This window comes from Crotalus tigris, unplaced genomic scaffold (assembly GCF_016545835.1).
Source record: "Crotalus tigris isolate CLP2741 ecotype Arizona unplaced genomic scaffold, ASM1654583v1 scf7180000017764.6130737, whole genome shotgun sequence".
Lineage (NCBI taxonomy): Eukaryota > Metazoa > Chordata > Lepidosauria > Squamata > Viperidae > Crotalus > Crotalus tigris.
In genome coordinates this window covers 3349374-3375272 of record NW_024096618.1, presented here as the reverse complement: position 1 = coordinate 3375272, position 25899 = coordinate 3349374, and the positions used below count along the sequence as shown (strand labels likewise).

Genomic DNA, 25899 nt, shown 5'->3' with positions numbered 1-25899 from the left:
AAGATTCCTTGAATAATTTTTGAATTGGAATAAAAAGTGCAGGAAATATTATCCAGCAGTATAGCTGTTCAGAAAGGATGAAATTCTAAAAGTAAAAAAAGGTTTAACTTGAAAAGTTTTTGTTATCACTCTTCTCTGCTGGTAGCAGCATTATCTGCATTCCTGTTTTCTTCTCCCAATGCTTATAATTTATTATTAGCCTGACATATTTCAAGTTTTGAAATTATTTTCCCATTTGAATAATTAGTACAAAAAATTGAAAAAATACTTTGTTTTAAAATAACACGCTTTATTTTTAAAATCTCTGAACAATTTTCAATATAATTTGATAAATAGCTCTCAAATAAAACCTTTTTGATAACATGAGTTAATCACGAAGTACATTTCCAGGTCTATAAAACTATCACTCTGAGACAAAACAAAACATCAATTGGTAGTCATTAACTGACACACAAATGTGCCACAGCTAGCATAGTCTGAGAAGAGGCATTTCTTCCAGTGCATATAAAAGGGGAATGCCTCTTCTAAGGTGACATTTGCTTGCCACAATTTTTAGAATACCCGAATGAAAGGTAATGCATTCAGCGGTATCCAAACATTAATTAACTTCCTTTTCAGCAAAGGAAGTTCTCCATCTTCTCCTCTTCTCTTGAATCACCAGAGATTTCGCTAGAGCAATAAGAGCTGAAGAGAGAGAAGGAATTTGTTCCACAGGCAATTATAGACAGAGCTGAATATAATAAAATTAATTTAAAATAATCTACTCGGTTAAATGACATCCTCTTCAATATTTTAATAAAATATTAATTTTAACCAATCAAGCTAGCTATATCTTTATGTTACAGATGAAATCTGTCAGTATTATTTTCATTAATCAAAAAGATCACATTTAACATTTATTACATATTTTCTTCCCTCAGAAAAGTAGCTCACAGTACAAAAATAAGGAATTGCTCATAATGATTACATTTCACATACTTTGCATATTTCAGTAGCTCAACAAACATGCTAAACGAAGCACTTCACATGGTTTTAAAAGAGGATAAACAAACAATTAAGTTAGAAATAGTACAGGGAGAAGGCAGACGCCATTATGGGGAAAAATTATTATTTCTTGTATTTCTTCAATGGACAGGTTCAATCTAGATCTTCCCAGTTTCACAATACTGAAAGTGGGTATTCCTACTGGCAGAAGAGAGGGTAGCACTTGTCATGAGTTCTTTATCCACCTCTCTCTCTAGGTCAGGGGTAGGCAACCTTGGCTCTTTTATGATTCATGGACTTCAACTCCCAGAATTCCTGAGCCAGTAAGCCAGCTTGAGTTGAAGTCCATGAATCATAAAAGAGCCAAGGTTGCCTACCCCTGCTTTAGGTTCTCTAGCTGAAAATCTTTTCTGAAGGTCGTGTAATCATTTCAAAATCACATGAGAGGCAGTTTTGAAGATGGCAAAAGTGGAACTAATATATACATATATATAGGTCTTTGGTTATTCGTGTTTTCTCCTGTGTCAAATTGGAAGTGTCTTGGCGACGTTTTGACGAAGTCTCATTTGTCATCTTCAGGCTGGTGTTTTCGGCTTCGTGCTTCTAGGAGCAAAGCACGAAGCCAAAAACCCCAGCCTGAAGATGACGAACGAGACTTCGTAGAAACGTCACCAAGACACTTCCAGTTTGACGCGGGAGAAAACCCGAATAACCAAAGACCTACATTCAAACACCCGCAAAAACCTCACGAAAACCTCAGAAATATGTATGTATGTGTATATATATATGTAGGTCTTTGGTTGTTCGGGTTTTCTCCCGCGTAAAATTGGAAGTGTCTTGGCGATGTTTCGACGAAGTCCCATTTCATACCCGCGAAAAAATGCGAATCCTGGGCATTATGCTAACAAATGAAAGAAAAAAAAAGAAAAAACGAACACCAGGATATAATAAACCAGCCTGTTTAATATAAACAAGCCTGTGGTTAAAAAGAGTTACTAAGCTTTTGTCCGGCAAAAAAACTGCCGGCATCATCAGAGTTAGAATAGCAGGAGATTGGGAAGGCAGCTCATATAGCCTCCTGCCTCTGCGCCCGGCTCCTTCAGCGCGTCATCGGCCCGTTGATTGTGTTAATCCTTATTGCACTGAGTTGTTCCGCATCAGGCCGATGACGCGCTCAAGGAGCCGGGTGCAGAGGCAGGAGGCTATATCCTTCCCAATCTCCTGCTATTCTAACTCTGATGATGCTGGCAGTTTTTGGGCTGGACGAAAGCTTAGTAACTCTTTTTAACCACAGGCTTGTTTATTTAAACAGGCTGGTTTATTATATCCTGGTGTTTGTTTTTTCTTTTATTTGTTAGTATGAATATATATATACACTCCTCGAAGCACGAAGCTGAAAACACCAGCCTGAAGATGACGAATGGGACTTCGTCGAAACGTCACCAAGACACTTTCAATTTTATGCGGGAGAAAACCCGAATGACCAAAGACCTACATACAAACACCCGCGAAAACCTCAGAAAATATATATATTCTCCCTATTTTTTTAAGTGGGAGCTTCAGCAGAACCTGAGCCAAAGAACCTTTCATTAACAGAAGAGCAAATTTGGATTCAACCCAATGAAAGAACATTAAATATAAATTGTAAGTAGGAAACAGGGCTCTCCATCCCCCAAGAGTCCATAGCTTAGATGACCAGAGCTTTTACAGAAAAATAGAATGATTTACTACTACTCCTCTGTCCCACATGCCCAGCAATATGGGAGCGAGGAGTCTTACCGTTGTGCACCAACTTTTGTACAAAATCTATTCCATTGTACTGATTTTGGATGTTCTTCTTCATGACAACGAAGGGAATATAAATTTAAATCAGTATTTGCAATAAGGACAACTCTTCAGAGGGTGGTCTTTCACGCTACTTGGTTTTCCTTCATAACGATTATTCACAGTAGCAAACAACTCACAAAATTTAAGGGAATTACACTCCCCAGAAAACTAAATGCTCTTCCAAATTTGGTGGGGGGGGGAGGGAGGGAGACACCATCACCATCATAGATAAGAGTTACTCCTTCCTCTAGCAGTCATTCCATGTTGTTCCTGAGCCTTACTACAGTTCTGTATTCTGAAGTCTTCTGCTGTAATCTGGCAGGTCTTGTCAAAGAAGGAGCTCCCATTTCCAATATTGCTGAGCATTATGGTATAGGGTGTTCCAAATAGGGAGGAGATGCCCTACTTCCCAATGTGTAGTCTCCCAATATGGTACGCACATCAGATATGAGTAAAGTGGCTAAAGATGGCAGCCTAAAAAGCTTTCCACTGTCATGAGATTAAATACGTTTTTTTTTTTTAAAAAAAAAAAAACATTTTCCAGAGAAAGAAGATTTTTTTCCCCCCCAAAGCAAAATTGAACGCACAGACAATGTACTTCTTGCTGGCCAGCAGATTAAGCCTGATTAGCTGAGTCATCTTGATGCTCATTCTGTTGCCAGGAAGGACACCTTTCTGTTTGCCCATCAATTGGGTGCCGGCGCTGCAGACTTGCCATGACATAAGCCTGCCCATTGTGTCCTAAAATAACGAATACGTTCCTGTACAGTCAGTACAGGCCAATCCCTATTTAATCTGCAAATCAGAAGACTTGGGCAATGAAATAGATGGCTAGCTGGAAGCACAATACAAATGCGAAACTGCCATAGCCTTTATAACAGTTCACCTATTCACATTCTTTCTATCCTTCCTCTCTTTTTCTGTCTTTATTTTTGTCACCAAAATGCTTACTTTCTCCAAATTAAGGCTGAATATGTTCATAGAATTTTGCTTAAAGATTTCTTTTGGCTTATTTATTTTATAAATGAAAAAACATACCCACAAAAATATTATAGATCAATCTATTTTAAAAAAAAATGTTTTAACTTGGACCATACAAAATAATGTCCATCGGTTTTTGCTCTGCATCAATGTTGTTACTTATTTCTATTTCCTCTTACTCTGGAAAACAATCCTTGGATTACTCTGGCACAAAATCCTGAGAGATTATCACAAATCCTTCCTACCTTCCACTACATCATTTCCATAATCTTCCTTTTGGGGAGAGATGGAGAGAAAGAGATGGAGTCCCTTCCACATTTATTTTATGCACTAAATACTCTGGGCCTATATTTGTCCAGATTTCTGCCCCAAACAGAAAAAGAGCCCTCAATCCTACACAACATACTTCCATTGGTTTTTCAGATTTAAGCATGTAGAGGTATAAATTCTATAGAATCCTATTTATTTTGTTATAGTTGTCTCATACTGATTTGCATATAAACTTACAGAAATGGTTTCTTGGGTAAATTCTTTCATACTAAATACTAGAACTTGAAATGATTTAACATCCTTAAAAATACGCCTATTTCTTTTGTGCCCCATCTGAGCATCATGGCCTATTGCTGATGAGAATTGAAAGGAGAGGCCTAAAGAAACATTCCTGAATGTCAGCCTTGGCAGTATTGAGTTATACATTTAAGATAGCTAAATGAAAAAGAAAGAAAGAAATGTAACTATGTACTTTGATCATGTTGGCTTCAATAATAGTATTAATCTGTACTCTTCCGCCTTAAGAAAAGGACTTCCTCATATTATTATTATTATTATTATTATTATTATTATTATTATTATGGATCATCGCACAGTCAGCCAGATGTTCAGACTGGATTTGGCATTTTGTCTACCTATCGAGTCCTTACCCAGGACCTGGGATAGGCAGATGTAGATGTTTGATGGTATTACAGGTATCGTCGCAGGATGGAAGCAGTTCCTAGTAAGGCCGCCTTTTGCAATTGACTAATAGTGAATTTGTCAATGCCAATGGTGTTGTTGTTGTTGTTGTTGTTGTTGTTATTATTATTATTGCTTTCTCCCTAAGGCTACAAGCGAGTGAGCGGCCCAGCTGGCTTCATGCTTATAACAAGAGCCTGCACCAAAGTAGTTCTTGGTGACAGAGCAGGGAGGTGATAAAAATGATCTGCTTTGGGGATCAGACATGCTAGGTACACCACTGGGCTGAAGTGACATGGGGAGGTTACAACAGACTACCACATTAATCTCCATCGCCATATTTGGAAAATCACTGCCCCGAGGCAGTGGCCCTTAAAAGCCACTGTATTTTTTTTTTAAATAGGGACTGCTGCTAGTCATGGTTAAGAACTTATCAAAGAAAAAGGCCACCAGAAACACTCTGATAATAATTTTGCAGTGGAAGATGAGGAGTCTTTCCTCCTTGAAGAATCATGGGGAGGAGATTAGTGAATGGTATGTATGAAGCAGAGAAGTAGTCCAGGCTGGAACTAGAGGGAGGCAGACCGTTCCTGGCAGAACGCCCAGGAAAAAGGAATCCATTGGAGTGTTAGTATTATGAATACTCAGCTGGTGCTCAGCCTGCAGATATTTGCAAATAAACCTTATATCACAACAACACTACAAGCCTACAGTCACCATGTAGCACTGGTACTCTTGAAATTCTTCATCACTCGGGAATGGGATGCATATAGACTAATATGGATGGGATCATTCTCTGCATGCTCAGACTGGCTGGACAGCTTCAGTCTAAATACCACAAATGAGGGAAGGACATTGTTTTAAAGAAGCTTAAGAATATAACAGAAGCCTTATTTTTCCTGGGCCTGAGTCAGGCTGTCACTCTCAAGTGCGACGGATGATGCCTGAACTGATGTAGAGATTTTGTGAAGGTCTCGGACTGACCTGACGGTCCATTGGCCAAGCTCCTGTAACACCTTCATGCCCCTTATTTTCCTTTCAAACAAGCTTTTTTCATCAGGGTTTGTTGTATTTTTTACCTCTTTGGCCGGCACATTGTGCTTCAGCTTTACCATCAGTTCCTCCAATTGGTAAGCTAAAGCAGAAACTTGCAGCAAAACTGATTGGATAGATTCATGGAAAGCTACATCCTCTGGGGTTAAATCAGTCCTCTGCTCTTCTAAGATTTGATCCAACAGAATCTGAAATGCCCAATAAGCTTGCAAGTTGCTTCCCAGACGTTCAGCATCTGAAATCTCACTCCATTCTTCAACGTCAGCTACAGGTACTCCATCGATCAAATCAACATCGATCAAATCAAGGTTGTAGGGTTGGGCCAGCTCTTGCTTCTCAACCTGAAACAATGGGGAGCAGCAAGAGTGAGGTAGGAGGAGAAAATGATTTTAAATAGTAATTTTATTAAAAATTACAATTGCAACAATAAAAAATACAAAATAAAAAAAAAAATAAACAGAAAAAACAAAGGACAGGACATCCAGCGAAGAAATGGTGCACTACTGGAATTGACAGCTGCAGTGGAATGAAGAGCCAGCAAGTAGACAGACTCTTCAATAATTCCTCTCTGGACAAGGAGAGGACTTGAGATCAGCCACGTGTGTTCCAGACAGTTGATCCTCATGAGGAGACAGTAGTCTCTGGTGGGTTTTTAGCATTAGGAGATAAGGGAATAACCATCTAGCTGAAATCACAGCTGGATCTTTGAAAGGACACTGGGTTCCCACAGTTCCTTTATAAAACACTTTTGGAAATTACTTATTAACTGCTTTTAAGTTATTAGGAACTTTTAGATCAACAGGTTTTACAACATAGGTTGAGTTTCTATCAGTCCTCAGCAAAATAAGTTTTAAATACAAATATAAAGATTTAAAAAATAATGGTTGAAAAAAATTAAACATTTGAAAACTATCCAAACATCTTAAGATTTCAGTATTAAAATTTGGTGGCAAATTTATTTATTTATTTATTTATTCATTCATTCATTCATTGAATTCCTATATGGCCCATCTCACCTAAATGACTCTGGGTGATTTAAAACAATAATTGCAGGTCACCTGATTTACGGATGAAAAATAGTAAAATATGAATGGGAATGAAGGCCTCATTCTCACTATTAATTCCCAAAGCCCAAAGAATATGAACCCCATATTTTCAACTCAACTAGTGAAAAACATATCTTGCCTCCAAGTTAAAAATGGCTTCATGATCCTCTAAGCCAGACATGTCAAACTCATGACGTCATATGACGTGCGACATATCAGAACTTTTTCCCCATTGCCGGCAATTGGCTGGGCACGGTTTCCTCATGACACGTCCGGCCCACAGGCCGGCAGTTTGACACCCCTGCTGTAAGCCATAAAGTTTGGGGCAGCTGGTCTGAAATGTTGCATAAACCAAACAATTATGTTTTATTGTACAGCCAGTAGCTTTATCATTCTGAGATGATTAACCATCCAAGGATTAATTAGAGCTGAATCATCTTAGCTTCCAAAATTAGCTGAATCAGCTAAGCGCTGCCTCCTGTTGAGGCTATATTCTGAAGGAAAACATTGTTTCTTTTATTATTTATTAATAATATTTTTAATCTGCTCCAATCCTGGAAAAATATAAACAGCATAAAGTGAAAATATAAATACATAAGCATAAAACTCCACCACTGCCAGTCCTAAATCTTTGTGAGAACAGAAGAAGGTTAGGAATTGGCCTATCAAATTAAAATGCATTTTTTTTCCTGTTACTGAAACAACAGATGCAATTAAATGAGATCTGATCATAAGAGAGCAATTATTGCCCAACATGCCGGACAACTCAGATGGAACTAAGTCTAAGTCTAATTAATAAAATGGCAATATTAAATACAGAAGTTCCACTGCCTCATTATGAACCACTAGGGGCAAAACACTTGTTGAAGTTTCCATGAACTGGAGTACTTCCCCATATGGCCACTGACTGGAACTGCCCATTCAAATAAGAGCAGAAGAACCATTGTAAAATGGTGCCTTATTCCCAAACCTTATCAGTGATGGCGAACCTTTTAGAGACTGAATGCCCAAACTGCAACCCAAAACCCATTTACGTATCATCGGGTGCCAGGTGGGCGTGGCCCTTGGGTGAGTGTGGCCCATTGGGTGGGCGTAGCTGCGGTGGTAACGGCAGACTGGGTGGGACTAAAAAGTTCAATCAATCAATTCCAACTTTGCGAGATCTTTTTTTCCCGCAAGAAGTTGAAATTGATTGATTTAATTTTTTTTTTTTTTTGCACATGGTGGCGGAGGCCTAAAGCAAAAAGGTTTTATAAAACCCAGCTGAAGGCCTAGACTGGGGCGACGGCGCGCGTGCCCACAGAGAGGGCTCTGTGTGCCACCTGTGGCACGTGTGCCATAGGTTCGCCACCATGGCCTTAGGTGTTCCAAAAGGATAAAGTTGGTGGTATTGAAAGCTATGGAAATTTTTAAAAGGACCAAGAAAGGTGTACTAGCCCCATCTAAGTCCTGAAATAGGTATTTGCTAGAGCAGGCGTCTTCAAAATTGGCCCTTTTATGATTTGTGGACTTCAACTCCCAGAATTCTTCAGCCAGCATGCCTGGCTGAAGAATCCTGGGAGTTGAAGTCCACAAGTCATGAAAGGGCCAAGTTTGAAGATCCCTGTACTAGAGGAACCAATTTTGTTTCTAACTTATACTAGGCCCAAATCCTGACTAAAGAGGTTCCAAATCATCAATGTCCTGAGCAATCTTCTATAGCACCAAATTCTTGGTGAAAATTGCAGGTTGAAGACTGATTGAACTTTATCAAATACAGGTCGGTCCAGGGATAATTTCTACAAGAAAGAGGCCCCTACTGTTTCCTTCAAATGAGGCAGCTTTATTCCTTCCCTTGAAGAAGCATTGATTGTCTCCCAGAACCAGTTGCTCACATCCTGTCTAGCATCTGAGGAATCTAATACCGTGACATACTATGACAGATTTTTCTTGAAGAAGGGGTCAAGTGGAGGCATCATTACTAGGTACATTTGGTAATATTAATTTTAATTTTCTGCAATCTCAATATCAAAATCAGGCAAACAGAAAAATCACTGTTGTTCCTTGAAGAAACAAGTATTTGTAATAATTAATTCTTTGATGCAGATGGGATTATTTCATAATATTTGTAATAATTAATTCTTTGATAAAGATGGGATTTCATATTTGTAATAATTAATTCTTTGATACAGATGGGATTATTTCATGATATTTGTAATAATTAATTCTTTGATACAGATGGGATTATTTCATAATATTTGTAATCATTCTTTGATACAGATGGGATTATTTCATGATATCTTATCATTTATTTTTGAGATGAGCCTTTGAGGATGGACAGATGATCCCCATCTTCAGTGAGGAAAGGACTCATCCCCATCCTGTGTATCTTCAAGAGTGCAATTTGGCATATTTATCAATAAGAATTCAACCTTGCTAAATTCATCACCTGATCATTGTAGCAAACCTAACTAAAACCAACCCATCCATCCTCTAGGTGGAGTTACAATGGAGATCTCTTTTCATTACCACCCATTATTTTTGGGATGATGGTTATCATCTCCCAACTTACCATGTGAAATAGGTTTGGTCAAGACCGTCATCAGGGTGTCTGTTAAACTCCCTAAAATAAATATTATGTGGTCATGGTTTAAAAAAACCATTTCAAGTTATACACATAGTCTCCCACAAGGTGGCCGTCTAGCACAGAATTTTACCCCCCCCCCCCCATTTCTTTCCTGACAAAGCCAGACCTACCTTAAAATAAATAAAATTGAGCCCTTATTTCATTTCTGCCTTGATCTCTGATAGAAAATAGGTTCTCCATCCCCTAAGGCAACAAACTGCAAAACGTTCTTTTTGGGAGAAGCACTTTATGATTTTTGTGCACATGGGTACATACATACACACACACAAACACATACACACACAGAGAGAGAGAACTTGATAAGCATGAATTCTTAGACATTTGAAATTTCTTTAATTTATTAGTTATTCTTTAGTAATACATTTTATTCTGTGACTTGAGTGATTTGTTTTCTGCAGTTCAGCATCCAGTTGGGGGTGGATAACTCTGCCCACAGGAAGGAAGAGCCGGTATGCACAAGCGTTTGTCCATTCCAGCTAGATGATTCAGTATACCAATAATTCATCCCCTAATATTAGATAGCTTTTTAAGGGGGGTTGGTGTAAAGAGGAGCTGATGGCAGTCTTCAGATCAAAGGCAAAAAAATACCCAATACAGCAGCACCAGCTTGGTTTGGGAGCTGCACTTACCACTGGCACACATTCCTCCAGGTGTGATGAAAGATCTTACTTAGGTATCATCACACTTGTGTATAAATCATAGAATTTCTTGTTGGGGCATTATACAATTTTCTAACAAGTGTTCACTGTTCATTGACTGATAGCCTTAACAAAATTATTAGGATTTTAAAAAAAAATTGTGATGGAAGCAACAGCACAACGTTCTCTTCTCTCCAACTATACCCTATTTCTCACCCAATCTGAACCCCAGCCCTAAAAGACAAATCTCTCTTGCGCGCACACAGAGGAACGCGCGCAGTAGAGGAACTCACGTAGCATTCCAAGAGGCTGCTGACATCTGAGCGCATCTTCCTCAGGAGGTGAACGGTGCGACGCCACGACTCCTGGTGTGGAGGGGCCCCGGGCTGCCGCTCCGAGGAAGCCATCGCCCGCAGAGGACAGCAGGAGCTGAGGCGCCGCTCGTACCAGTAAAGAAAGCGATCTGGAGCCGCGGAAAAGCCTCGCTCAGGTCCTACAGTCCAGCCCGAGCGAGAGAATTCCTCACGGGTGCGCCTGACGCGCTCGCTCGCTCGCTCGCTCTCCTTCCGTCCCCCGCGGTTTGAGGAGAAACTGCACATTCCAGGCGCGGAACTTAACCCACGGAGAGCAACGCGGGCGTTTCGGTCACCTCCTGGCCCTTGTTTGGCCCCCGGCGATTGGCTCGTTCGCTCTGCTCTCCGCTCCGTACGCTTTTCTCGGGTTTGATTGGCGAATAGCCCCGCTAATCCTTGTAAATTCAACCCAGGGAAATCTAACCATTACACGACCAGGACAGAAAAAGAATCCAGACGTGCCTTTGCGTCTCTTCTAAGCAGGGTTTATTTTCCAGTTGTGAAAAGAAACTGCTTCTTTTGGTGTCAATAAACCATTCGCAACCTTGGGGTTTTTGGAAAAGATCGGTAATATGAATCTGAGCTGTTTTAGGTACAGCCTAATTGATGCTGTTGCAATACAGCATTGGCTTACATTCCTCTCCAGTTTCCTGTTTCTTGGCTCAGATAATTCAGTTCGGTCGGTATTAAAGAGGGGAGCTAGCACTTTCTCTCCTTCCAATCAACTTGAAACAACGGTGCTCAGGTGTGGAGTTGAAAAATAAATATTTCGTTCATTTTAGACATTTCTACTTTGCCCATTCAATTTAAAAATCAATGTAAAACATAATCGCCAAAGAACTCCCGTCTTCCTACCATAACCAAGCCAACCTATAAAAACAACAGCCAAACCCAGCCCATTGAGCTGTGGGATGTCAGCCCCCTGAGAGATCAGTTTGGCCACTGGGTCACACACATTTGGACACGAGGCTGCCTTGGAAAATAACCGGCCCAAATGTAAGTAGTTATAGAATAACCAGGACACCTGATCCCTTTATTATAGCACACTAGCTGTGTCAAACTTTGGTTTATAGATCACAATGGCTATTCTAAACTGAACAGATTATGCTCTAGAATATTCTATGAGGTTTGTTTTGTGGTGAACCACACTGTCATTTGTTTTAGCTTAACATGTTGCTGGAAGGAACACAGCGATTGTTCTTTGTTATTATAGGTGAGCATATTGTGCAACTCCAGCCCTTTGCTGGTTACTGAGCCATTTCAAGAACAAATGCCATTGATAACTTACAGTGCCATACATTTCCCAGGCTATTTGAAATATGACATTTATCAATCTGAGTTCTAGCAGCTTCTAGATGTAGAATGAGTGAGGTGGCCCTGAGCCCTGCTCGCAGTCCCTAAAGCAGTGTTTCTCAACCTTGACAATTTTAAGGCACGTGGACTTCAACTCCCAGAATTCCACATGCCAATGTTGAAGTCCACGTGCCTTAAAATTGTCAAGGTTGAGAAACACTGCGGCCTAAAGTCTGAGCTTGAATGCTGAAAATTGGTGACATCTTTTCCCTGCTATTTTCAGATACACAACTACAATGCAGGCTAAATGACTTTTAGCAAGGAAAAGAACTAAACCCCAACTCCCATAAAAGTCATAGGAAACCCCAGCTGCGTCCACCCATAGATAAAAATAATTCCCACTTTGCATCAACATCTCACCAGTTACAGAAATTGGGCCACCAAAAAACATTAGGGGAGGTTTTTGTTCACTCTTTTTCCAGAAAGACCACTACTGGAGGCACATTTGGTGGAATAGAGAAGATACAGGATTTTGGTGGTGGTTTTCCAGATATGACTAAATGGCCCGGAGTCTTCATTTTCTATGGAAGAATAAGTGTCAGCATCATCTAGTAGTAGTTTCTTAAAATCATCTTATATATTCTGGAACATTTGCATGGCTAATGAAGATAGTTTGGTACAACACACCCTATGATTTAACCACAATTAAAAAAATGTGTGCAAATTGTGGCAGAATGAAACATGAAGGAATTAGTCATTATGAATATATTTTATTCTACACAGGTTTTTTTGACTGCAGAATTTGAGATTTCATTAATAAATGTCAAACTTATTTAAATTAAGCTGATCTGAGGAAAGTTCCATATAGCAATAAGAATTGCCCAACAGTTTTGACTGACCTCCTATAACAACTTTTAGATTGGTTAGTACTATGGACAGTGCTAATCCCTAATTGTGTAATTCAGATTAACTTCCCCTATTTTTAAGATTTTTTTAAAAAATGCTGTAATTTGTTTGATGTAATCGTTGCTGCTTTCATAATTGTTGTTAAAGATTAGTTGCCAGACAAGAATATAGGGTAAGCTACTAAACAATTTAAATAAAATTAACATTGTAGGAAAATGAGATATAAAAAATAAAGCATAAAAATATTAACTGCAAAATGTCCTCAAATCAAAATAGTTTTGTAGCAGAAAATTGCCATCTAACTATTGTTATGCATGATTGTATTATGTCATTGTTTTTCAGTCAGCTTGGTAAGAGTTCTCTGGCATTTCTTTTCATAGCTCAACAAGTTAACTGGATATTTTAGTAGTGTTTCTCAACCTTGACCATTTTAAGGCAATGCTGGCTGTGGAATTCTGGGAGTTGAAGTCCACATGCCTTAAAATGGTCAAGGTTGAGAAACACTGTTTTAGTAGAATCCAAAGTAGAAGATAATCCAGGCCCAATGGCTGTAAGTTTTCTTGTTTTAGTAATCTGAAACAAATCAAACAACCTGATACTGAAATTTAAACCTTGTGATGATCTATCAAAAGACTGTTTATATTCTGCACAATACAATTCAAACCTTAATTCCCAAAGGAACTACAACTCCCCAGCCAACACCTATGACATAATGAACTTTTCAAGAGAAACTATCAGAGCTCCCATTACACCGTACTAGATATGTGAATGAAAATTTGGTTTTTATCCTGCCTTATTTTATAAGTAACTCAAGGTGGTAAACAAACAAAATATTTTTTCCTCTTCCTGTTTTCCCCCAACAACCACCTGGAGTTGGGTTGGGCCGAGAGAGTATGACTGGTCAAAGTCACCCAGCTGGCTTTCAGGCTCATAATTGCTTCATAATTAATTTCAAATTAGCAAAACAAGCTATATTATTCTGCTGTTTTCTAAAATGCTAATCTACGTTTTAAGATGGCATTGAAGTTTCCCTATTCTAGGTTGGTTTCTGTGTCATGTTCTTGTCAATTGTTGCAAGAACTAAATGTATAATAACTCCATCAGTATGAAAAAAATCCTACCCACCAAAGTTATTGTCTAATATAGCAGACTTCAAAAATCTGGCTTGAACTCACTGGTTTTCACCAAACATTTGTTTTTAGACCGCTCCTCTCTAATTTGTCATTCCTATATGGTACAGTTGTTTTTCTAAAAAAACACACTAATCCCCCTACCATGTTTGACATACTTTGAAATAAGCCATTATGTGCTAGCAGTCTTTTAGTCATTTAGTATTCTACTGTAGCATCTTAACAGAAACATAATGAAGCAGATTGCTCCAATTTCCTTTGACATTATACTATATTGAAATGTATTTAATCAATCTGACAATTACTCATCTCAAGAAGAGACCCAGGGTGGCAGAATCCTATACAATCCTCCAAAATACTTAAAAAAAAATTAGGTTGGGAAGATGTTTGGTTTCTCCTTCTGATAGATATTAGAAATGATATGTTGCCTTTGTAATGAACCTTATGTTCTATATAGCTCCTTGAAGGACATTGCAGAATTAAATTGATTTACTACACATTTGGACAGACAGTCCAAATTCAAATGTTACAGAATGCACTGACAGTCAATGCATGATCAAATACATTCCATTCCTTAGAAATGTCATCTCTGGAGCTGATGTACATAATCTCCCACACTAGGTAACAAGGGAAGGAAATTTATTATCCAGAATATTCAGGAACCTCAGAAGAAAATGGCACTTTCTTCTGAACTGAGTTTACAGGGCATGCATAAATTTTGTTTGTGGGGTAGGGAACATCCCATTTTTTCTTAATAGCTCCATAAGAATTATTCAGCCACGATTATCTCTCTTCAAGCTTGATCTTTAAAATAGCATACTGAATCATAAACAATATTAATTCTGTAACCCAATTTTTCTATAACTCTATATTGGAAGCAAAACATTTCCAAAGATTTTGAAGATCGATATAGAAATATTAAATTTATCATGATGGGAGAGAACAGAGTATCTCTTTTGTTAGAAGAATGAAGTAGCGCTTTAACCCTACAAACACAGCCACTTTTCAGGATACTTCCAAAAGTAATGCATGCTTTTTGGGATAGTTTCATAATATATTAACAGGTGTTTTCACAGGCCTTAAGCAAATTAACTAACCATTTAAATAGGGTCAGCCTATTGTTGCTTCTTTCAAAGGCAATCTTTTGCAGCAGGGCATTGCAGAAAGACCTGCACTACAGCAGTGCGTGGGAAGCTATTTCATTTGTGAACATTTCCCATGTAGCTGGCATGTAACATGACACAGACTGCTTTTCCCTTTAAGTATTTATTTTGGTTATGGCTTCCTGAATTTAAAGACATGACATGAAAAAACAAAGCATCCCTTTTAATTGTTTTATTTACTTCTGTATACACAAACCTTTATGAACATGGATCACTGCCCCTCCATCCTGGCACCCCATCTAAACTTCCACTATCGCTTTCTGGAAATTTTGTACACAAGGCTTTTAAGGAACCAAAGACTTGTTAACTCAACCATCTGTTATTTAACTCTAAAAAATAGGGTGTGCCACAATGCAACACAGGTCTGTTGCCACTCAGTGGCTACTACTTCAGGTAGTTCTGCTAAAAATTGCAAATCCTGTCCTTTCTCTGGTAGGATTCACAATGCTAGTACAGTTCTCCCTGGTCTTCACTACCATATTACCAGAGATCTGACAATTCTTTCCAGCTGCAAAAACTTCAGCATTGTGCCATTTTTCAGAAACTATTTGAAGTAGATGGAGTACTTTTCACACAATAGAAGACTAGTCCTTGAAGAACATCTAAGCCTCGTGTTCTCACCAGTTATATTGGTTGTAGTAAAATAAAGGGCTAAAAAGAGAATTCTTATTCACATGACTAAAAAAAGGTCTTTTTTGTCAACCTCTGACAAAAAGTGATATGAACTATCCTTTAATATTAACAGGAAGGAGTCCAACTCCTAGAGAACCAGAGTGAGCTAATAGATATTACTAGACTACGGAACTGTATATGGAGTGGAACAAAGTTAAATGAGTTACTGTAAACTATCCATCTGGTAGAGGGAAAATTATACAAGTTCAATTCCCAGCAGCATGCTTTTCCCGCGAAGGAAAAAAAAGAGGGGGGGAGGAATTTACTAGAAGAAAATACAAATAATTTGCTGCAGTTGTAATTGAAACTGCTTGCTTATGATGGGAACAACTTTAAAGGAATTATTATTGGTTGATAAATAGTCATCACAAATCTAAATTAGAAGTTTTCACCTAGAGTGCAGACGGCTATCCTGGCTAAATATAAGATTGTTATTTTAATAAAACCACACTTGCATCTAATGAAGGGGGGGGGGCTAGAAACAGACAAGAGATTGATAGCCAAACAGAATAAATACTTCAAGTAATTTGCAAAACAGGGTTCATATTGTAATTTGTTCATTACGCTAGCAAAATACTGCATACTGTAATCGAGACAGAAGTCAGTTTCCTCAGTAGTATGTACACGTTTTTGGCTCCCAATACTTTTCTCGCATCAATTTTAATCACACAATTTGTAGCAGTAGCAGTCTTGCGGAACATGCAGTCCTGAGCTGCATGCAATGACACCTACACGTTATATATCTGAATGGCTGCCAAGCATCCAGGCAGGAGTCACAGAAAGTATGTAATGGACTGCAGTAACTGCTTCACTTTAGACCCAGTTGATTCTTGGTTTCAATGTAACAAATTATAAGTCTTCCTTCCAGATAATTAGCACTGTAAAAAGATCTGCTGAGAATAATTGTACTTAATGCCAGCTAGCACTACATAGCAGGGTTTAGAACTATACAGGATACAGCTCCAGAATAAAGTCTAAATTGGAAATTCATTTTACTTCTTGATCATATGAACATATCAGATCATTAACAGAGAAGTACTACCAGGATATTGTACCATCATAAGCTCTCAGGTAAGAGAAGAGTTTATGTAAATCATGTGCTAAATATATCTTTAAGGTATTTCTATATTTTTTTAAACACTATTCCCTTCCAAATCTAGACCTGTCTGGTGATAAGTCAAATTCCACAGAAACAATTGCATATATTTGAGAATAGTGGATATAATGCAGAGTAAAGCTGGCGCTGTTACCACTCTAAATCAAATAATGTCCCTAAATGAAGTTTGAAGAATTATATCAAAGTCTCACGAGGCAGAGCATGTTAGCAGCCAAGGCTCTTTAAAACAGTTAATATAACTTCTTCAAGACAAAGCTTCCTGTTAATGGCATTAGCCCATCAACGTCAGAGAGAAAGGATAAGCACCACAGTGTGAGCGAGCAAATAGGAAGTTAGTTAGTGAGGGAATATATGACATCATTTTCTTGAACAGCCATTACATCCTTAAACAATAAATGCTGAAGCAAACAGGAGCCTCACAGTTCACTAGAGGTGCTAAAGACCTATCCTGCTCCACAAGTATTTCCTTCACTCAGACTGAATAAGAATTCCTAAACATGGTTTGCTGAAGAAGCCCATTCTGTTTTATATCCCTTTCGTAGGATGTTCACTTTTGAAACAAAAACATTCTCTAGACAGCAACTAAAATAGACCCCTTTTAAGAAGGCAAATAAATAAGGACTTCATCACAAAAAAAAAGACATGTACAAAGTGCAAGTTTTCTTTTATAAGCCTAGCACCCATTCTGATTCTCCCATATGTATTTTGCACCAGAGCAATTATATAGAAAGATGGCGCTCCTCTTTCAGAAAGCAAGCACCAACATTTCGAGATCCCTTCTCTTTTCTTATGGATGGGAAGATACAAAATATGGGGAAAATATGCTGTTTTACAGCTCATCCTAAGGAGGGGTTCTAAAGTGCCAAGCTATATCCCAAGCCCTAAAATGAAAAGTAAGAGCTTGCAAGGGTCAGAATTTAGTAATGCATAGAACAGGTTGATACAACTGGAGGAACAGAATACAGTTTCAAGAATGAAATATTGGTCCAGAGTGTAAGCATTTTCAATCTTGCAATATGGTCAAGAAGCAGGAAGTTTGCTTATTTTGGAAGAGCTGGGAGAGGGATAGGCTCTAGCTGCTTCCCTCCCATGCATTGCAAGAATTCTTTTGCTTTATCAATCTCTGTGTAAAGGCAACATTCCTCTCCAAGAAGGAAACGAGTGAAAAAAAAAATGTAGTGTAGTGATCCACTCTGCCAGAAAGGGGTGAGCTGGGGCAGAAGGGGCAGGGGGCAGGTCCTTTAGTTATCTGACTAGCAATTTATGTTTAGTTTCTCTATGTTGAATAAGTTGCTTCTCCCCATTTATTTTCTTAAATACAAGTTCAAGTTGTCCCAATACACATGTGCTCCTCTCCCACTAAGGTCCTGTAGAATCAGAATCCTCAATGAGAACTTCAGTGGTAGCTCCAAGAATCTCTGTATTGATGACCAGCCCTTCTGTATTCTCAGCACTAGCACTGCCAACAAATATTTTTCCATCAGCCATCAGGTTGACCCGGTTACCCCCACTGCAGTATGCCTTAGGCATCCCATCAGAGTTCAGCAATAGGCACTCTCCAGGAGTGGTGTTTCCAATGGGATCCGGAAGAAGGGGGAGGCCCTGGCCATCAGTGGGTTGGACAATAGCCTCTGGATCGGAACCCAAGATGTCAGTGCTGGTAATGAGAGCCCCTGCGTTGGCTGCCAGTGCCTCAGCAATAAGCACTTCTGGGTGACTCTTGGCTTTGTGGGCTACAACGCTGTCTTTTTTCTCAAACTTCTTTCCACATATATTGCATGAAAACTGGTAAAAGGTATCTGCATCGTGTTTTTTCATGTGCCAGTTTAATGAGGCCTTCTGCCGGCAGGTGAATCCGCAGATCTCACATCTACAGAAAAATGAGAGGGAGCAGAGGACAATTCATTCATCAGAATAATATTTGAAAAATGTAAAGGAAAAGAAATTATTGATAGAGCTAGTTTAATCCCTCATAATCAAGGACACTACTCACTGTAATGGTTTCTCCCCTGTGTGGATCATTCGGTGAACTGCCAGATTGTGGGAACTTTTGAAAGCACGGGCACAGTATTCACAAATGTAATCTCTTTGATCTATAAAGCAGCACATAGTATTTTACATCAAAACCTGAATCTAATCCAAATCCATATCCATTCAATAGGAATCTGCTATGTTCCTAATCACAGCATTAAGGTTAATAGTTTAAATCATTTATTTATTTATTTATTTACAAATATTTATATGCCGCCCAATCCCAAAGGACTCAGAGCGGCGTACAAAATTAAAAACAGTCGTAAAACAATAAAATAATCCAATCATACCGCGAGTCCGATCATATCCCGCCCCCCCGGGGACATCAGCCCCAGGCCTGCCATTTTAACGGCTTTCTTAATCGGGGGGAAGTTGATTCCACTAGGTCGGAGCCACCACAGAAAAGGCCCTTCCCCGATGGCCCGCCAGCTGACATTGTCTGGCCGACGGGACCCGAAGGAGGCCCAATCTATGGGACCTCACCGGTCTCTGGGAGCTGTGCGGCAGAATGCGGTCCTGTAGGTAACCTGGCCCTATGCCATGAAGGGCTTTAAAGGTGATAACCAACACCTTGAATTGCGTCCGGAGACCCACAGGAAGCCAGTGCAGCTCGCGGAGGATAGGTGATACGTGGGTGTACCTTGGCGCGCCCACAATCGCTCTCGCGGCTGCGTTCTGAACCAACTGCAGCCTCCGAACGCCCTTCAAGGGTAGCCCCATGTAGAGCACGTTACAGTAATCCAGTCTTGAGGTGACAAGTGAGTAAAGCATGAGTGACTGTGAGTAAAGCCTCCCGGTCCAAATAAGGCCGCAACTGGTGCACTAGGCGAACCTGTGCAAAGGTCCCCCTGGCCACAGCCGATAGATGTTGTTCCAAATTTAGCTGTGAGTCCAGGAGGACACCCAAGTTGCGTGCCTGCACTGAGGGAGGTAAATTTGCCCCCCCCCCAGGACTAAAGATGGACCGTCCAGTTGGCCTTTGGGAGGCAAGACCCAGAGCCACTCGGTCTTGTCTAAGCCTGTTCACCCCCATCCAGACCCTCACATCTTCCAGGCACCGGCACATCACGTCGACTGCTTCACTGATTAAATTAAAAGGATAACTATGATTTTCTAATAGTGATGAGGAAGTTTTTCTCAAATACAAGTAGAATCTTACGAAAAAAGTCCCATTATTCTGAGATTTATATATTCTAGTTTTTTCTTCATTCTCCAAAGAAGGGAGATAAATTAAAATCTTTCTCATTATATTTGAAAGATCTACATATATTATTCGTTCGTATGTGTTAGGCACAAGGAACCAGAACTCTTTGAATAGGCCAAGGCAGCTTCTTTATTGTAGTGAGGCATTCCTGGTACTTCTCTGAGCTTGGTTATTTTCTTGCAAACATTTCATTACCCAAACTAGATAACAGCATCAATGCACTGATGATGTTACCCAGTTTCAGTAATGAAATGTCTGCAAGAAAACAACCAAACTCAAGAGAGCACCAAGGACCCCTCAATTCAACCCTAAGCTACAAATACTCTCCTTTATTAGTCTTTATTGTAGGTCATCTATATTACAAGAGTCTTGCCAGACTGGCTGAATTCCCTTGGGAACCAGTAGATAAGGCTTCACTAGTCTGATCTATAACACTTCCTGTCATGGGGCAACTCCACATTGACGTACCTCTTTGCTCCCCCCTCTCCTTTAGCTGGTGATTCCACCACACTTTGCCAATAAAAGCATATATTCATTCAGAGTACATGAAGGTACAGAGGATCATAATGCTCACAGTTCAATGACAGTGGGACCATTGCTTTTCATATACCAATGGAATTATGGAAATTGAAGCTTACACCAAGAGATTGCCAGTTTAATAAAAGCAGCTACACATATCTTAATGGAAATGTGTTCCTTTTTGCTTATATTCCTTCAAACTATTCATATATTACCTAAGGGAGTTCTGATTTTGAAACAGGAAGATTAAAAAACAAGGAAGGTAGACAGTACTGCCCAAGCTTGTCAAAAGTGACTTCTGTCAAATAAGCAGTCTACTCCAATTACCTGATTTCCTATGCTGTATTCTCCTTATTTATATCAATTGCAAATAATTCATTGCGTAATATCTCTTATATTATGAAGATCAGAATCAGTGTAACTTATTCTTATCTCTATCAGTGCTAAAAGAAGTGAGGAAAGGAAATATTAAAAGACTGGAAGCAGTAACACCCTAACTGCATCCTTCAGTATGAGTCATACTCATTTTAAATATAGCCACAGAACATCTGTGTATCTGTCATCAAGCAATCTGCATCAGCTTTGCATTTTATATCTAAAGACTTGGCTATTTAATAAGAAATTTACTTTCCTCCTTAAGGAGAAAGTGTGGGGATCTTCTTTGCAATCCGTATTACCTGTGTGATGTTTGGCATGCCGCAACAGTTGTTTCTGGAGCCGGAAAAGTCTCCCACAAGAGGGATGAGGACATACATATTTCTTTTTCAGCAGATGTTGATATTTGATATGATGCTGAAAACAAAGAAAACTCTGTATTTTTATTACCCGCGACTTAATACAAAAGTGTGGTAAACACATCTAATATTCTAATAGCCACCTTATATTTCAATATAAATATACAGATTAAAACACGAAGAACTTAAAAAACATATGCTGGAAATGTTATGTGTACAGATTTTGTAGAATAGGAACATTTTCTCTCTCTTTTGGTTTCTTTGACTTAATGTTGATTCCTGGAAACTTCCTGGCCAAATTTTCTGGGGAAGACTTCAAAAGGATGTGAGAGAATGACTGGTTCAAGGTCATTCACTTATCTTCATGCCTAAAGCAGATTTCAGTCTCAAGGTTTCTAGCCTGATGCCTTAATCACAACATTAAACTGGCTCTTTTAATAGGAACATATTACAAAGAATTTGGAAAGTGACTAAGAAATATAGAGAATTGAAGCTTTAAGGTTTAGACATCATCTCTACCTAGTATCCAAATTTTGGAATTATTTCACTTTTAGGCCCATGACTATAAAAAGATCATTTTCTAAAGGATCATGCCTACAATAGCCATTTTGTGAAGGGGCACATCCCAATACCACCAATTTTGTAGCACCCACATGATTTCCCAAAATTCCAGTGCCTAACATCCCAAATAGTTGGAAATACTACAAAAAGATATAGGATGAGGTATGTTATGTGAAGGCTTCTGGGAAAATTTGAGACCAGTAATTTGTTCCCTAATAGCCCATTAAAAGTAAGTCTGGAACTCAAGGCTACACAGAGAAAACAATAGCAATAGTTTTATTTTCCATGTATCTATAACTAGGCACAATACAAAATTATAACATCAATACTTTATTACCGTAAACCCACTATAGTCCAATATATTCATTATCATTTTCTTAACTAAAGAATCATTCGCTATTTCCCCCTTGTTGGGGAGGGGAAGGGACAGTTTTCCCTTAAGGTAAATATTGTAGGTACTAAAAAAGAAAAATTATAAGATTGTGGTAGTCTTTAAAGATTAGGACAAGAAGTTAATGCAGGACCTGTGAGAGGATGAGTAGCAATATAGGGATGTAAGAATTGAAGTTATTCAGAATGATGAGAATTTTATTATGTTTGGTCACACAGTCAGCCAGATGTTTAAACTGGATTTGGTGTTTTTATTCAGCTATTGAGTCTTTCCTAAGGACTTGAGACAGGCAGATGTTATTAAAGAATATTAAATGTATCATTACTGGATGTAAGGTGTTATAAGTAAAGCTACCTTTTGCAATGGACTGATATTGATTTTTGTCAATGCCAATGGTATTCAAATGATGCTCTGGGTATTTTGGGATTACACCCAAGACACCTATTACTATTGGTACTAGCTGTCTTTTGCTATAGATATTCTACTTCTATTTGCAGGTCTTTGTACTTGTGATTATCCCACTTTTAAAAATATAGATATTTGTTCAACTCTAGGCCAGCCCCTTCACCATTAAACCAAACTGACTCAGTGCTGGGTGGGATGTGTGTCAGTGAATGAAAGTGTGATAAAAGACCAGAAAGGTTGCAATAGTCAAGGTAAAAGATTATTGTGACACAAAAAAGAATTTTGCTGAAAGAAAAGAATGGAAGGCTGTATTTTTGGAATGCTGCGCAGGGAGAAGCAACAAGAGTTGGGGGGGGAGGGAGAGAGGAGTCAATAAATCCAAGGCTCTGTTTAATAAGTCAGATTAGTGACAAAGTTTTCAATGGACACAGAAAATGAGTAAAGCGACTAAGGAAACAAAGTATACAGAAAGAGCATTAAAGATTCAACTCCTTAAATATAAATGAAGAGAACTCAATAAAGCAAAATCACAGAAAAGTAGGACATAAAGGAAACCAATTTGGAAAGAGTATTCAATTGCATTAAAAATAGCAAAATAAAGTTTGAATTAAGTTTTTTTAAAAAAATCTAACAATGAAGGTCTTTTTCATCTTTGTGAAATTTTTTGAATCTAGACTCTGCAATAAGATTCAGAGAATATTGAAACTATGAGAATAAAAGGTACTTTCCAATAGTCTAGAACTCAGAGGAAGATACATTAATAATTGCAAAAGAAATGGCATATTCAAATGCTAAAGAAAAACAGATAAAGAAAAATGAATAGTTCATGTAATGAATATGGTGGATAATGAAAGGTTTGGGTACAACTAATGTCAAACCAGGACAAGATCAAGGAATCCTGGTTAGTGTAATGTGGGATTTGATAATAAAATTAATGAAATGTAATAGCAGAGCGGGAAAAAGAAGAGGTGAAAGGTTATGAAAAAAGTAGCAATAGCACTTAAGACTTATAGTTTCACCGTGTTTTACATCCCTTTCTGGACAGTTTACAGAGTCAGCATCTTGCCCCAACAATTTGGGCCCTCATTTTTACCAACCTCAGAAGGATGGCAGGCTGAATCAACCTTGAACGGTATCCAGAATAAATAAGTTACAATTTAGCATTTTAGGAGAAAGAATCATGAACAGGGTTGAAAAGTAAGTCATGCCATGGTATGAAACAAGCATTTGGGATTTGGGGTGTTTAGAATTCGGAGCATCAGAGAATTGTTGCAATGTTTTCTAGGCTAGTCCACAAAACAGAAAAAGAAATTTATAGAGAATAAAGAAGGGCATCTCTTTTTCCTTCCTTTGCTTGTAAATATTATTCTTACCTGTAGATAGCGAGGGTGTGCAAGAACTGTGCCACATCCTTCCATTTCACAACGTACATATTGTATTGGAGGCTTCTTCCTAAAATGCACACAGATGAGCAATAAAGAGAAAACAGCACAACTTTGACAAATATTATATACAGGTAGCTCTCAATTTGCGACTATAAGTGAGCCAGTTGCCATATGCTTAAAAGGTAGTCATGTGACCATGGGAGGGGGGGGACTGTGCAGCTGTCACAACTCCAGAACTGAGTCATAAGTAGCTTTTGGAGGGTCTATTATAACTTTAAACTATTAAGCGACTGGTCATTATGCAAGAACTACCTGTAACATAGTATCCTTTCTAATAATAATTTTGTGTATTGCGAGAGCTCATCAGTGTTAAAAACCACATTAAATGGTTTAATTTCTTCATTAATATATAATACATATTAAATACAAATAATTTAAAATAAACGCAGTCTTTAAAATCCACTGGAAGAAAGAACATTGATTCTGTTTATGCTTTGTTCGACACAATTTTTCAGCCCTTTCTTTAGAAGATTAAATTGTCAAACAGAGCTTAATATAGTTCTTGGGAACAAGAAGTTGTGAAAATTATCCCTTTAAATTGTTGGCTTGCTATCAACTTTATGGAATTTGCTATGTTTTTGTGACTTATTCAACACAGTTTTGATGCTATGAATTCAATTATAGGTGTAATAAATTGTATAGTTTCTAGCTTTTTTTCCTAAATGATCATGTCTAACAATACATAGGAAGACTGAATTTAATAATTCCTGAAAATATAATATATTCATAACACTGAAAGATCTGTAGATGCAGGCTTGCAGTGCAGTTTAGAAAGGTATCACCCAAGGTATGGCTTTTTTGCAAATAGTGATGAACTAGGCATCTAACATCTATTTGCTATCGTATTACTTTCACACAAAACTAAGAAAAAGCCAGAGAAGGCCCTTTAAAGATGAATATATTATTAAATAATTATTAATTAGATAACTGGACTTGTACTAGATTACCTTTTTAAGCAATACAAAAACAACTTACCTTCTTTTAGGAAGTCGTGGACTTTTGTCATCTTTTCTCCGCCTTCCTCTCCTGAAACGTGAAAATGAAAGCATAACTGCACATGTGTAACTGAATTCTTAAGTTATACAATACACAAATATACCAAAATCCACCACTAAAGAAAATGCAAGGATACGAAATTAGTTTCTACACAAATCATCTTATTTCCATAAATATGTACCTATTTAATGTGCACAGAACCTGTTTTAATGTATCTAATTCTCAAGCAACCAGGTATATCACTCCCTACATGCTGGAGATTCATTGTAGCAGTACAATATCTCTACAATGCAGAACAGCTTGGCTCCTTAGCCAATCTCATATATTATTACATAAATTTCTCCCATCTTGTCATAAAACAACAGAACTGAAGGGTATTTTGCCCAGCAAGAACCATCCCCAGAACAATGTAGGAATAGAGCATTCCTGATAAATGGTTGCCCTGCACAGTCTCTCAATCTGAATAGATATATAGTAAAAGAGAGCTCAACACATCCAGAACTAGTATGCTCCATTGCTGAACTGCTCTTACTGTGACAAAAATCTGGAAAAAAAAATACTACGATTCAACCTGCCTCTCATATCTTGTTCATTATTCTGTATCCTATATGATGGGATGGGATGAGAGGGGACCCAAACTTACTGATAGCCTCACACTGCATAAACAAGGACATATTTTCAATTTTGCAACTACTAAGATTGTTGGACGAGCAGGCACAAAAACAGCCCAGGAAGCGATTGAAGCCTGGAAAATGTGCCCCTCTTCAATGAAGAGTGTTGATTTACCCCCAGTTTATCAAGTACTTAGGAGGCAAGGGCTTGTCAGCATGAGGAAACAACAGCCAAAGACTTAATAGCCAGCCATCAACACCC

At 38.4% G+C, this 25899-nt stretch overlaps 2 protein-coding genes across 4 annotated transcripts in view; both read right to left on the bottom strand.

The window, feature by feature from the left end:
• Nucleotides 1-4758: 4758 nt before the first annotated feature.
• On the bottom strand, nucleotides 4759-11584 carry CNTF (ciliary neurotrophic factor). The gene is made up of 2 exons (XM_039341261.1): nucleotides 10400-11584; nucleotides 4759-6137 (listed from the first exon to the last, which is right to left on the bottom strand). The coding sequence occupies exons 1-2, from the start codon at nucleotides 10703-10705 to the stop codon at nucleotides 5634-5636; spliced, it is 810 nt and encodes a 269-aa protein (XP_039197195.1). The 5' UTR covers nucleotides 10706-11584; the 3' UTR covers nucleotides 4759-5633.
• A 1692-nt stretch (nucleotides 11585-13276) lies between these two features.
• ZFP91 (ZFP91 zinc finger protein, atypical E3 ubiquitin ligase) overlaps nucleotides 13277-25899 on the bottom strand; it is a 30020-nt gene continuing 17397 nt past the window's right edge. For all 3 annotated transcript variants that reach the window (XM_039341259.1, XM_039341257.1, XM_039341258.1), the window contains 5 exons: nucleotides 25006-25056; nucleotides 23959-24037; nucleotides 21172-21286; nucleotides 18734-18833; nucleotides 13277-18610 (listed from right to left, as the gene is read on the bottom strand). In XM_039341259.1, coding sequence (XP_039197193.1) covers nucleotides 18100-18610; nucleotides 18734-18833; nucleotides 21172-21286; nucleotides 23959-24037; nucleotides 25006-25056 — 856 coding nt within the window. In that variant the 3' untranslated portion in view covers nucleotides 13277-18099. The remainder of the gene's footprint in view (nucleotides 18611-18733; nucleotides 18834-21171; nucleotides 21287-23958; nucleotides 24038-25005; nucleotides 25057-25899) is intronic.